This window comes from Tympanuchus pallidicinctus, unplaced genomic scaffold (assembly GCF_026119805.1).
Source record: "Tympanuchus pallidicinctus isolate F22 unplaced genomic scaffold, pur_lepc_1.0 scaffold31, whole genome shotgun sequence".
Lineage (NCBI taxonomy): Eukaryota > Metazoa > Chordata > Aves > Galliformes > Phasianidae > Tympanuchus > Tympanuchus pallidicinctus.
Window position 1 is genome coordinate 15,412,881 of NW_026294749.1, and position 13,557 is coordinate 15,426,437.

General features: G+C 37.4%; 1 protein-coding gene across 1 annotated transcript in view; it reads left to right on the forward strand.

The window, feature by feature from the left end:
* CNTNAP2 (contactin associated protein 2) overlaps positions 1-13,557 on the forward strand; it is a 634,054-nt gene that overhangs the window by 207,117 nt on the left and 413,380 nt on the right. Inside the window, exon 2 of the mRNA XM_052697656.1 lies at positions 8,039-8,149. Within this exon, the coding sequence (XP_052553616.1) occupies positions 8,039-8,149 (111 nt within the window). The remainder of the gene's footprint in view (positions 1-8,038; positions 8,150-13,557) is intronic.

A 13,557-nucleotide genomic window follows, 5' to 3' on the forward strand; every position in this document is an offset into this window, starting at 1 on the left:
AGAAGTAGTGTAAGAAGTTTTCCTCAATCTGTCTGGATGCAGTTCATTCATTTGTAATTGAATTTTTTTTTAAATTACATAATTTTCACTTCAGCATTTCTGTGGAGCTTTATCCAGAGCAATTATGGTTAGGTACTAGTAATGCAATTAATTCATTTGTTAAAGGGCAGGACTTCAGGGTATTTTGCAGGTTATCTGAGGTCGGATGAAAATGCATAAACTGTGCTAGAAGTCTGAGACTCTTATTGCAAAGTATCATTCTTGCTGTGTTAATGGTGATTGAGAATACAGTGTGTTTAATGTTCCCAGCACTCTATTGAATAAGCATATTTAAATATACTTAATAGTACTTTGATGCAAGCAAATTACGGGTGATAATGCATATATCTCAGCGAGAACAATCTAAGCTACTGCTCGAAATGTAGAATAGAGTGTGAACTCAGGATAGTGCCCATTCTCACCTTCATACCTCTGGGTCATGTTCTGGAAGCAACTATCACTCTGAAGACAGCATTAAAACTTGGTGTAGCAATTTAATTACAGCAAATTCATTTTATGAATAAATTTAGTGTTCCGTAGATACCCTTGAATAGACTTGAAAAGTCATTTAGTATTTTTACATTGCATTCAGTCAGCATTATTGGTGCAAACTTGTGTGTTTTCTCAGAGAAGCAATAAAAGTCTGCTTGTTCACATCTGACTGCTAGGTGCTTGTGGTGGGCTGGTGCTACCTGATTGCTAGATGCCCACACTTTCTTACTGAAGGGGCATCCTCAACAGAGCTTGTGTCATGCTAATGGCTCAGAATAAACTCCTTGCCTGCAAGGTTCTGCCTCCATATGAGCATTTGTGGAGTCTCCTTCTCTGGAGATGTTCAAGACCTGCTTGGATGCCTACCTGTGCGACCTGCTGTAGGGAACCTGCTTTGGCAGGGGGGTTGGACACGACGATCTCTGGAGGTCCCTTCCAATCCCTACAGTTCTGTGATTCTGTGATTCTGTCATTTGCACTTATTACGGCTGCCAAGTCCTATAGATGCATATTTTTATATTTACTACTGTCATCCATCACTTAAAACATTATAGGAACTCATTAATCCAGAAAGGGTAGTAAAGTGTGGTTTTTGAAACTATTTTAGATATCCTTAAAATTGGAAGGAATGGGCTGTGATCGTCTTATTTTTCAAGATATGCTATTCTGTTTAATGAGCTTTTCTGAACAAGATTTTTTAACCACACAAAAAGAAAATGTGAGAACTTGAGTATTATAGACATATCTGCTGCTATTTAAGAAAAATTAGTTGGGGTTGTTTAACCAAAAGGCAAAGTTTCAATCTTCAAAGAGAAGACAAGGGATCAATGGTATTCTAGCCCAATATGTGGTTAAGCTCTTAAAAAATCAGTTTTGATCACCATTAAGTTCAGAACTCAGTTTCCTGCTTCATGTTTTTATCTGCGTTGTTTTTGTGAGAAGCTTTCCTTTCTTTGCTACACTAGTGCACCAATCACAGACAAAGCATACTACATTTCACTGGGAATGGGGTTAGTCCATTCCTTTCAAAATCAGGTGCATTATTTGTGAGGCAATGCAAGGACTGAATGAAGAGTGCTGGAGCATCTTTCCATAGGCACTGTCAGTCTCTGCCTGTATGGCATAACAGTTAAGATCTACATTCATAGTACTGTTCATCACAAGCAGATTCTGCAGATCTTACAACTCACTCAGAAATGTTTTCCCAGTTAAGTAGCTCATTTTGAAATGTTTACTTATTTTGCTTTGTACAGGAAAATACAAATACATGGCTTTGCTTTTGACAACAAAAAATAATCCACAATATTTTAGTTACAATGCATTTTATATAAATAATAGATACTTGGTCTCTGGTGCATCTCCTTTGACATCCTTTTGTCAGAAAGGCATTGTTTCTCACAATAGGAGAAGTACTCTAAGGAAAGAAATCCAACCAAGAATTCAGAACTAAGATGAGGCTGTAGCACTCTTTGAAACGAGATATTGGGGCCTTCTATGACTGAATAATGTGTTTTCCTGACTCTTTATTTATCACCATGACTTGCTCAGGTATTCTGTGGAATATCAATTGCTATTGTGACTTTTGGACTGTATGAATCCCTATTAAAAAAATAAATGAAAACTACAACCCAAAAAAACCAGATACCCCTACAGAATGCTTATTTGCCATCTTTTTTTTACTTAACACCCCTTCAAAAAAAATTGTATACGTATATAAGACCTCTTTAACTTATTTTTCTTCCTTAAAAATTTAGACTGAGTACCAATAAGAAGCAAAATATACATACTTTCCCCAGATAATACTGTATAGTCTCAAGTATATGTAGAACTAAAAGCTAGACTCTGAATGCATCTAAACTAAATGTTGTGTCCTTCCTGCATTTCATGGAATTAGAAATTAGCTGGCAATACAAAACATGCATTCAGATTTTGGCTGTTGGTTCCGAATTTAACTATCCTTGGTTAGAAAAAAATAAGTCACATGGATATTTAAAAAGATTTACTATTTTCTTCTGATGGGTTTAAATCTCTCACTTTAATCTCACTTGTAGGTTTTAATGATGTTAGAAAACTGGAGGGAATACCGACAACAAAAATCACAAAACCACAGCAATGTTTCAGACCTCTGATTATCTTTGTGGCCCTCCTTGGACCCTCACCAACAGCTCCACATCTTTTCTGTACTGAGGGCCCCAGACCAGACCAGATGAGGCCCCTTGAGGGCAGAGTGGAGAGGAACAGCCACTTCCCTGTCCCTGGCTGGCTATCCCTCTTCTGATGGAGTCCAGAATATCATTGGTTTCCAAGCTGCAAGAGCAGACTGGCTCATGTTCAGTTTTTTATCCACCAGAACCCCAAGGTCCTTCTCCACAGGGCTATTTACAAGTTCTTCTTCTCCCAGTCTGTATGTGTATCTGGGATAACTTTGGCTTGTACTTTGTTATGTTGAACCTCATTAGGTTCACATGGGCCCACCTTTTGACTCTGCTGAGGTCCAATTCTTCACTTCACTGAAGTCTGTTCAAAAGTTTAGCATCCTCATCAATAAATGGATCACCTGTAAAGTTGTTGATATATATCTTATCAAAGTGGTCTGTTTGAGAAAATGAAAAGGGCAACCTGCAGTTCATCTGAATGTTTTTGACATCAATATCTAGTGGTGAGTTAGAATGCCTAAGAACAATATGTTCATAAATGTTTACAAATGTAAACTGTTCCCATTTCTAATCACAGGTACTTTTTATTAGTAGTTTGAAGCTGCATCCGAAGATCTAGCAAAGAATAAGATATGTACAATTTTTTCAAAACCAAAAAAGTTTGGATTTGTGAATTGAATCCATGAAAAACAACAAATGGCAACATATCAAGAATGCTTCTGATAAAACATCGTAGGCTTTCCTATTGTTATGGTCCACAGTGCACTGAGGAACTGCCCTTTAAAAAAAAACTAAACTCCACAAATTCACCCCTCTTTTAAAATCTTCAGACTCAATTCCCTATCAAATAATAATTAGTTATCATAATGTTCCTCTAGAATGCTATCCTTAAAGCATTATTATGATGCCATATATAACTTTCTTAAAAAAAAAAAATTCAAAATTTTTGAAGCTGATCAACTTTATTGCAAAAAGATGAGTAAACACAGCAATATTGTGCTGAGCCCAAAATAGCTATATGCAATTGCTAGTTGAGTGTGAAACAGGTGAGTCAGTTTGAAGTAATGTTAAAAAATGTCCCAGTCAAGAAATACACAAAGCCACAGCTTTCTGACTGAGAAAAGTCTTAACCATTTCTCCTTTACATAACACATTCAGTTACAAACACACACACACACACACATCTTAACTGTTATTAGTAAAGACAACTCATTAATTACATGAAAATTCCTGTCAAGTGCAAGGGAAAATAGATGTTTAAAGGAACTTCTAATCCTTACTCGTAATGCATGAGACTCCTGTTTTAAAACATGTATCCCTAACATGTCAATGTTAGGGAACAAAGGAGATAATCAGATCTTCTGAGTTTAATTTGTGCTGATGTTTGTTACCCTAAACACATCTGACTTCTCCAGTTGGAATACAAAGAGTGATCTGCCCATAACATGCTCAGGAAAAAGAATAGACTACCAAGCACTTGTGAAAAGCAGTCATGGGGTAGCACATCTTCTCTGGAAACTGAACAAATTCATAGGGGAATTAGCATGTCTCTAATAACAACCAACAGAAATATCAATGCACCTGGAAGCTGCAGTGTTTAATTCACTAGACTGTATCTCAAACAAGAGCAGGAATCACAGAATTTTAAAGGCTAGAAAAGACCTCTAGAGATCAGTTAGTCCAATCCCCTAGAGTAGGCCTATGCAGAAATGCATTTTTAATATCTCTGGAGAAGGAAAACCTACTACCACTCTGGGCACCTTGTCCCTGTGCTCTGTCATCCTCAAAGCAAAGAACAGTTTTTCTCACATTCAGATGAAGAAGCATCCTGTGTTCCAATTTGGGCTGGTTGCCCCTTGTTCTGGGCACCAGTGAAAAAAGCCTGGTCCCAGTCTTTTGACACTTAATTACAATTAAATATTTTATAAGATCCCCTCTTGATCTTCTCTTTTCCAGGCTGAACAATCCCAAGTCCCAGGAATACATAAGCAGAAGTTGCCGGAACATTATCCCAACTAGGATAAGGGAAGAGCCACTGATGTCATCTAATTAGACTGCAGTAAGGCCTCTGACACGATTCCTCCTAACATTCTTCTCTCCAAATTGGAAAGATACACATTTAATGGGTATTGACTCTTTGATGGACGAGGAACTGGTTGCAAGATTGTACTCAGAGTAGTGGTCAATGGCTCAATGTGAGAGGGAGATAATTGACAAATGGTGTCCCTCAGGAGTCAGTACTGGAGTGTATGCTCTTTAACATCTTCATCAATTACATCAGCAGTGGGCTTGAATGCAAGTTTGTAGATGATACCAACCTATGTGGCGTAGTCAACAAACCCAAGGGATGGGATGCTACTCAAAGAGATCGAGACAGACTTCAGCATTTGGTCCATGTGAATCTCATGAGGTTCAACAAATCCAAGTACAAGATGTTGCACCTGGGCCATGACAACCCCCACTATCAATACAAATGAAAGGATAGAGAACAGCCCGGCAAAAAAAATACTTAAGGATACTGGTGAATGGCAAGATGAACACAAGCCAGCAATGTGCTCTTGCAGCCCAGAAAGCCAACGGCATCCTGGGCTGCATCTTAAAAAGCATGGTCAGCAGGTCAAGGGAGGTGATTCTGTCCCTCTACTCTGCCCTAGTGAGACCTCACCTGGGGTACTGTGTACTGATGTGGAGTTCTCAGTACAGAAGAGAGGCAGACCTGTTAGAGCATGTCCAGAATAGGTCCACAAAAACAATACAAGGGATGGAGGATCCTCCTTGTGAGGACAGGCTGAGAGATCTGGGGCTGTTCGTGTGAAGAAGAAAAGGCTCTGGGAAACCTGATGGCAACCTTTCAGTATCCAAAGGGAGGCTTCTAGAAAGAAGGGAACAGACTCTTTAGCAGAGTCTGTGGTGATAGGTTTAAAACTGAGAGAGGAGAGATTTAGATTGGATATTAAGAAAGATGGTTTTTTTACAACAAGGGCAGTGAGGCAATGGAGCAGGCTGCCCAGAGATGCGGAGGATGCCCTTGGATGGTATTTTAAACATTGACAAAGTCAGGTATTTTTATTTGACTTTTTTTAGTTTATTAGTTGGTCTTCAAAGGGTGTCATAGGATGCAAATGTAGCTCTGGATAATGACGAAGGAAAGTATCAACTCTTTTTACCCCCATTGTTGGCCATTTTGATTAAACTAAGCCAAAGACAGGAGACATCCACATTCAATAGTTCTAAAGCCGACATGCAATGATGAAACACATGCAAGGCTGTAACAATTGTGACAACACTGACGACTGACAAATGCAATTATAGTCCTCACGAAGTTTCATTTTTATTTTTTGTCTGTATCAAGCTTATTTATACCGTTATTTTGAATCTAGTGGGATAGATTAATGAATCAAAGAGACAAGGTAGAATGTACAGTGAATGATGATTTAAAAGCTATTTCTATTTCCATACAAGTTTACATATTTCCTTTTTTGTAGCCTCATCAACAGTAGTAACAATCACTATCAAAATAAAAAAGATTTTATTTATGGTTTCTGAGATCAGTAAAAGAAGTTCTGATAAGTTCTGATTAGTTCTACTGTTTTGAGAGTTGTTTTTGTTTGTTTGTTTGTTTTTTCAGCTGCTGCGTTGTTTCTTAATACATAATTTTATTTTTCTTGCAGAAGTTAAGACTTCTTATGTTTTTTCGGGTTTTTTTTTTCATAATTGTATAATTGCACCAAAATCACATGCTGTTGAGTATTAATTATATCACCTATCAGGAAAGAGTAGTGTTTTCTGGATGCATAAATTAAGGATGTTTCCATTTGTAGCAGAGCCTGTATTGCATTCTGCATATTTAAAAAGATTAATGAAGATGACTGGTGCAAGCTATGTTTTTTCTTGTGCAATGTCTCATATTAGAAATGTAAATGAGTAAATTAACCTTGGAATTTCACATGTTTGTTGAAGTAACTCATGACTAAACTAGAATAAAGGGAAGTACTTAATTTATCTGACCTAAATATTTGAAAAATCAAAAGCCAGTTCTATCCATTCTAATTTGCATAATTTCAAACAACACAGGAAGAGATTTGGTTTAATTTTTTTTCTTTATAAGAAAAACCAGCATTCCGATTTTGGGTTTTTATCATCTTAGATGCAAATAATACATTAATCTTCTTTATATTAAGTAAAATATTAATGAAGTTCTCAAGTGAGTTATAGAGATTACATTAAGAAAAAGATTATTTTCCTTTTTTTAGTAAATCTGTAATGTGCAATAATTCATAGTCACTTATTCACATGCCCTAATTTATTTTCGCTATTAAGGTAAGCGGTTATCAGCACTTTTATTTCAGAACTGAAAGTATCCTATCTACTTCTCACAAAGATTTCATGGTAATTTTCTTAAGCATTATGTTTGCATATCATCAAAAGCATTCTAGATAAATAAAGACAGGAATTATTATGGTTTTTTTTGTTGTTGTTTATAGTACATATCCTTACAGGCAGTGGTTGTCCATGGCAGGCATCACCATTAGATAATTTTGTCATAACTTTCTTGAACTCTTTATTCTTAGTTCTTTGTTCTTGTGCTTCTTCTTAATTTCAGCTGGGATTGTTTTCTTCAGAGTGTCTGAAATGATCTTATGTTTTGGTTCTAGGAGAAAAACAGTGCTTATAGCTGCCTTCAAAGCTGTGTCGTATAGGTTCAAGGCCATTAGCAGCAAAGGGCCCAAGGAGTTGGGAAGAAACAGAATTAAGATAGCTGACTTAAACTGGCCAAAGGCAAATTCCATACCACATGGTATAAAGCAGAAGGGATTTTGAAAGGAGTGGGAGTTCTTCTTGCTCTCTTTTGCTTCTCAGAGGGCTAGCTGGGCACCACTTGGGGGGGGGAGAGGATGTTGTGTGATAAGCAATTATTTCTGCATCACTTGTTACATACATTTATGTACATATATATATATATAGAGAGAGAGAGAGAGAGGGAGGGAAGGAGAGAGAGAGAGAGAGAGAGAGAGAGAGAGAGGGAGAAAACTATTTCCATTTTCCCTTTCTCTGTCTTAGTAAATCGTTTTATCACAATCCACGAGCTCTACTTTTTTTTTTCATTTATTTTATTCCCTTCTCTGTCCCACTATAAAGAGGTGGAGTGAGTGAACAACTATATGGTTCTGAGCCACCTGCCTGGTTAAACAAGTTTTTACTGAAATGGTGGGATGTACTCACATGCGTTCTGCACATACACAGGTGACGCAGTTGTGTTACTACACAAAATAAAAATAAAGGGTGCATTGCTCCTTAATGTCTATGAATATGTATTAGCATAAAAAAAAATATTTTTTCCTGTGTTTCAGAAAAGTGTGATGAACCCCTGGTCTCAGCATTACCCCACTCCTCCTTCAGCAGTTCATCATCAATGACAAGCAGCTATGTGCCCGGGTATGCCAAGTTAAACAAGAGAGGAGGTAAGGAGCACTCTCAACTTTACGTTCACACCTTTGAGAAAAAGCAATGCATGATTTTTTTTAATATGAAAATACTTTTCTGTAAAGCATTAATGGTACTTTTTGTTTCAACAAAATTTTAGCTGTCTTGTTTTCATAAACAGAATGAATTTCCTTTTCATTGCATGTTACAGTAATTACACCGCAGAGAGAGAGAAAAAAAAAAACATTAAAAACTTGTTGCTTAGGTCTAATTTATAAAGTTAATGAAGTGACACAGTACACTTGCATAATTGACTTCAGCTGAAAGGACAAACAAATGTTCATAAAGTAAAGAAACATTTGCGAAGTCATGATGTCTCACTCCAATTAATAGGAGTGAGTGGAGGTTCTTTGATATATGTATAGCCGATGTAAGATTAAGAAACAACAGTTCAAATGTTGGTCTGACCATTTATTACAAATCTTAATCAATCAGGGAAATGGGGAAGGGGAGATCAGCAACTATGATGAGTTAGAGTGATGGGGAAGGGAAAGCAGGCAATAGGAAAGTGAGGAAAGAATCAAGAATTGCATAAAGCAGCGATAGTCACCACCAAGACCTAGCAGCGTCCTGTTGCACGCCATTCTGATGGTCTGAAGCAAGAGCGCAGGAGGAGAGCAGCAGCAGAGTGGCAAGCAGGTAGAGCATAGAGCAAGTCTAGGTGGAAGAGGCAGGTCTCAAGTAGCAGGCCCCTGGAGAGTACATCAGCATGCAGGCATCACTTCGAGAGGCTTTTGATGTCAGGCACCTAACGTTCATGGTTGTTGGTCCCTTTTTTATCCTTCTTTTTCTGTATTGTGGCATTCCTGGGCACTTGGGTCAGTGATGTGCAGTACACCCCGAGATGATGCTATCTCCCTCGAGATAAGTCCACACAAAAAGACTTCTTCGTGGCCATTAAGCAGCAGTTTATCTATCTCTCGTTGCCTTTGTCCTGCAAATCTTCAGACAAAAGATTTTGCCAACTTTCACCAGGACTTGCCTGGACTGGTCCACCTGTGTCTCTCAGGCAAGGGATTTCTCAACCTTTGCCCAGGATGTTTCCATCAGTGTTCTTCAGCAAGTTTTGAGACAGTGTGGAAAAAATGATCACTTACACATGGAGCTCTATGGAGCAAAACTACAAGAGTTCTGGTTTGCTTTTTTTGATTTAACTTATTTCCCACATTTGCAACATCTTCTGATGTTCAGATTTTTCCAGTACTACAGGAACTTCACATTTTTTGGCAAAAAGGCAAAAAGAGAATAAAAAGTTACTGTCACACGCTTCCACATATGAATCCCTTTCCCCAGTTGCTATTACAACAAAGTGACTTAAACAGAAGCCAAAGACAAAGTTAGGGAAAATAGTTCTAGTCCTGTTCCTTCTCTGAATTCATGCAAAGCACATGGCCTGTCAGTAGCATCAGCAGCTTCTTCAGTTTTAGGTCTGCAGGCTAGTGCACGACATCTTTTATTGCTTTGGAAATTTAGAAGTCTTATGAGTGAAAATAGATTAACATTATATGATGTCTCAAGAAAAGGGCAGGAGTTAGTTTACTTCAGAGGACTTCATTATGTGTTTTTTAACAAATCTAATTCTTTCTCTTACAGTATGTCTGAACATAATTTTTAATAGCTATTGCATCATTTAATTTTTGTTTTCACTTTCTTACTGTTGAAGGAAGCCAGGGAGAAGTTTAATCTTAAAACAATGTTTATCATTTATGTTTAGTCCTGCTGTATCATGATCATAGCTAAGCTCATCTAGTTTCTATTACTTCTCCTAAAATAGAAAAAAAAAGGCTACTGGAAAAACTTATATATGTATATATATATATATACACACACACACACATATGTACATATAATGCCATGTGGGCAAGAGTATCATTAATTTTATGATTATTTCTCCTATTAGTTTACTAGACTTCTGTTTTTATTTACTTTTCTTGCATCTCTTTGTTTAAATACTCACTGAATTAGACTGTTGCTATCCATCTTTTAATATGACAAAGTTTAGCATATGTACTTCTCAATACTGAAGTTTCTATATGAACATTTTACTTTCCTTATGCTAGTACCAGTAAAATTACTACAATACTCATTACTATGTCTAACAAGGGAACTGTACCTTCAGTGTGTTTATACTTCTGCTTCTATAAATGATGGAAAATAGCTCAGATTTAATGTTGAGTTATTTTCTTACATCATGGAATTACAGACAATACTAATGAAACTAGTAATATCTTTTTTTCTCCCAAGAGTCAATATCAGCTAATAAGTTCCCCAATTGAATATGCTGTTTAAACCACACTATGCTCAAGTCATTAAAAGGAAAATGCTCTCCTCTCTTCGAGCCTCAAATTCTTATTCTGAGTAAATGTACTTCTGAAAATTCTACTCTGCAATCCAATTTTAAATTTCTTTGCTATTTTCATGACATTTTACTCTAGACTGGAAAAATACTTCAGTAGATTGGATAGTATATTTTATTCTATTCACTGAGACATTGATTGACTGCACAGTCACATTATGTTATTAAGAGGGTTGTAGTTTCCTCCATAAGTATTGCAAATGGAAAGATGCACACCAAAGAGCTTAATATTTTCATCAGCTCTTAGGAGATTCAGAAACAGAAACATCCTCTTAATATTTGTTATCACTTTCTATGCAAATCCTATAACTAGTGATCTAGGCAAACGATACTGAAATTTCATGGAATAGTAAACATGGATCTGAAAACTTAAGGACATATGTTTAAGGTATTCTGTGTTTTGTTTTAGTATGTGAGGATGTTTCTCATATTTTTACAGCATTCTAGTTTCCACTGTAAGTCTCCACTGATGTAATAATTATTACACGCACTTCATAAAGAGGAAGTCCAGAATTGACTAACTAAATATAAATTGCTTACAAAAGGTAACTGTTCTCCTAATCTGTTGAGCTTCCTATCCTCTATGTTGCCCATTGTTCCTGCTCTAATCCTCATTTCTCACTAGTGTAAGCAAAGAGAGCTTGATTTAATTAAATGGGCTTGATTTAAAACAAGTAAACAGACAAAAGAATAGTTAGCTTTTATTAAAGAAATTGTCAATTTGATAAATAAGTTTTCAGTGATTACTTGCAGGTTTGTCAATTTCTTGCAAACTCGTATTTAAAACGTATATAATTTTGAAGCCCTAGAGTCTATGTTAGTGAATCTTTGATTTATGTAATTGCTACAGCTCTGATTTTATCTCCACAATCAGAAAGTCAGAAGCCTGAGATTACAGAGTAGGTGTGCAAACATGTGACTCCCAACATTCCAACTGTTCCTTCCATGGGTGGCCTTTCTTATTCTACCTTCTCAATGCTTTGAATTATGGTAGCTGTGAAAAATGCTCTCATTTTATTATTGTGTAAAGAAATAAAAAACAAGAAGGCCAAAGAGACTGTAGACTCTCCTGCCTTCTTCTCTTTGTAAGCGAAGGACATAAGTTTCTCTGCAGTACAATTTCTTATGAACACATAACACTGAAATTATTGCAGGGTTGATTAATTCCTGCTATCCCTGCTATGTCTGCAGAAAAGGGAGAAAAAAAACCTTTGAAAATTGAGAGGTTGCAAAACATAGGAGAAAACTAGAAAGATGAGACGAATTGTGTAGTGTAAGTAGGTTAAGGAAAGAAAGAGCACTGTGAGTTTTGACTTGTTAGAAGCTTATAAGCAAAAGCTTGGAATATTAGATAAAATTAGAATTTTTTTTTATTATTTTGCACACACTTAATAGAATTATTTTCTCAGTAACTATTTCCTGTATCTATGCAAACTGAACTTAGAATTCTCAGTGCATTAAAAGATGCAGTGTAATATTAGGAGTAACTTGAAATATATTACCTTTGCAAAATACATTTTCCTTTTCAAAATGACTAACAGAAGTCATTTGCATTTATATATGCCATTAAGTTACTGATTGCACTGTAACACTTTTTAATTGAAATCTAGTTAATAAATTACAATGAGTTTCTGTGTTCCTTTCATTTTTGTCCTACCTATTCTGCAAAACTATTCTGTATTGCTACCACCTTCTCAACTAAAATGGAAACAAAGGAGAGTTTTCAATTAGCTCATTCTAGAGCTTATGAAAAAGCTATTTAAAACTTGTACATGTGTAATGTCAAGGTTATAAGGTCTACCATCTTACAGCCTGCCACCAGTAGAATCAGTGGACTGTATCACATCATGAGGATGCTTAGCACTAGTTTGATATAATGCATTATCAATCTTCCTTCTAACAGTACCCAAACTATTGGACCTTGAAATTCTCACTGGTACAGGAATTAATGCTGCCTATCGTCTACCTCATATCATTTTAACTTAGGGAAGAATTTCTACATTATGGCAGTATAACGTAGTATTATAAAATATATTTGGAAGCTCTGGAACTGAGCAATCTCAACAAGAACTTCAACAATAATCCCAGAAGACAGTGAAAATATGAAGGTCATAGTGAATCTTGAAATATATCGAAATTACAGAATCACAGAATCACAGAATCGTAGGGGTTGGAAGGTAGCTCCAGAGGTCATCGAGTCCAACCCCTTGCCAAAGCAGGTTCCCTACACCAGGTCACACAAGTAGGTGTCCAGGCAGGTCTTGAATATCTCCAGAGAAGGAGACTCCACCACCTCCCTGGGCAGCCTGTTCCAGTGCTCTGTCACCTCACGTAAAGAAGTTCTTGCACACATTTGTGCAGAACTTCCTCTGCTGCAGTTTCTGGCTGTTTCACCTTGTCCTGTCTCCACACACTGCTGAAAAGAGTCCGGCCTCGCCATTCTGCCCCCCACATCTTAGATATTTATAGACCTGGATCAGGTCCCCTCTCAGTCAAGGCTGAACAGACCCAGTTCACTCAGCCTTTCCTCATAGGAGAGATGCTCCAGGCCCTTTACCATCTTTGTGGCCCTCCACTGGACTCTTTCCAAGAGATCCCTGTCTGTTTTGTACTGGGGAGCCCAGAACTGGACGCAGTACTCCAGATGAGGTCTTACCAGGGCAGAGTAGAGGGGGAGGATCATCTCCTTCGACCTGCTGGACACGCTCTTTTTAATGCACCCCAGTAAGCCATTGGCCCTCTTGGCCATAAGGGCACACTGCTGTCTCATGGCCAACCTGTCATCCACCAGGACACCCAGGTCCCTCTCTGCAGAGCTCCCCTCCAGCAGCTCATCCCCCATCCTGTACCAATGCATGCAATTATTCCTCCTCAGATGCAAGACTCTACACTTGCTTTTGTTAAACCTTATCTGGTTTCTTACTGCCCAGCTCTCCAGCCTGTCCAGGTCTTGCTGAATGGCAGCACGGCCTTCAGGCTGTCAGCCAATCCTCCCAACTTCACATCATCAGCAAACTTGCTGAGGGTGGC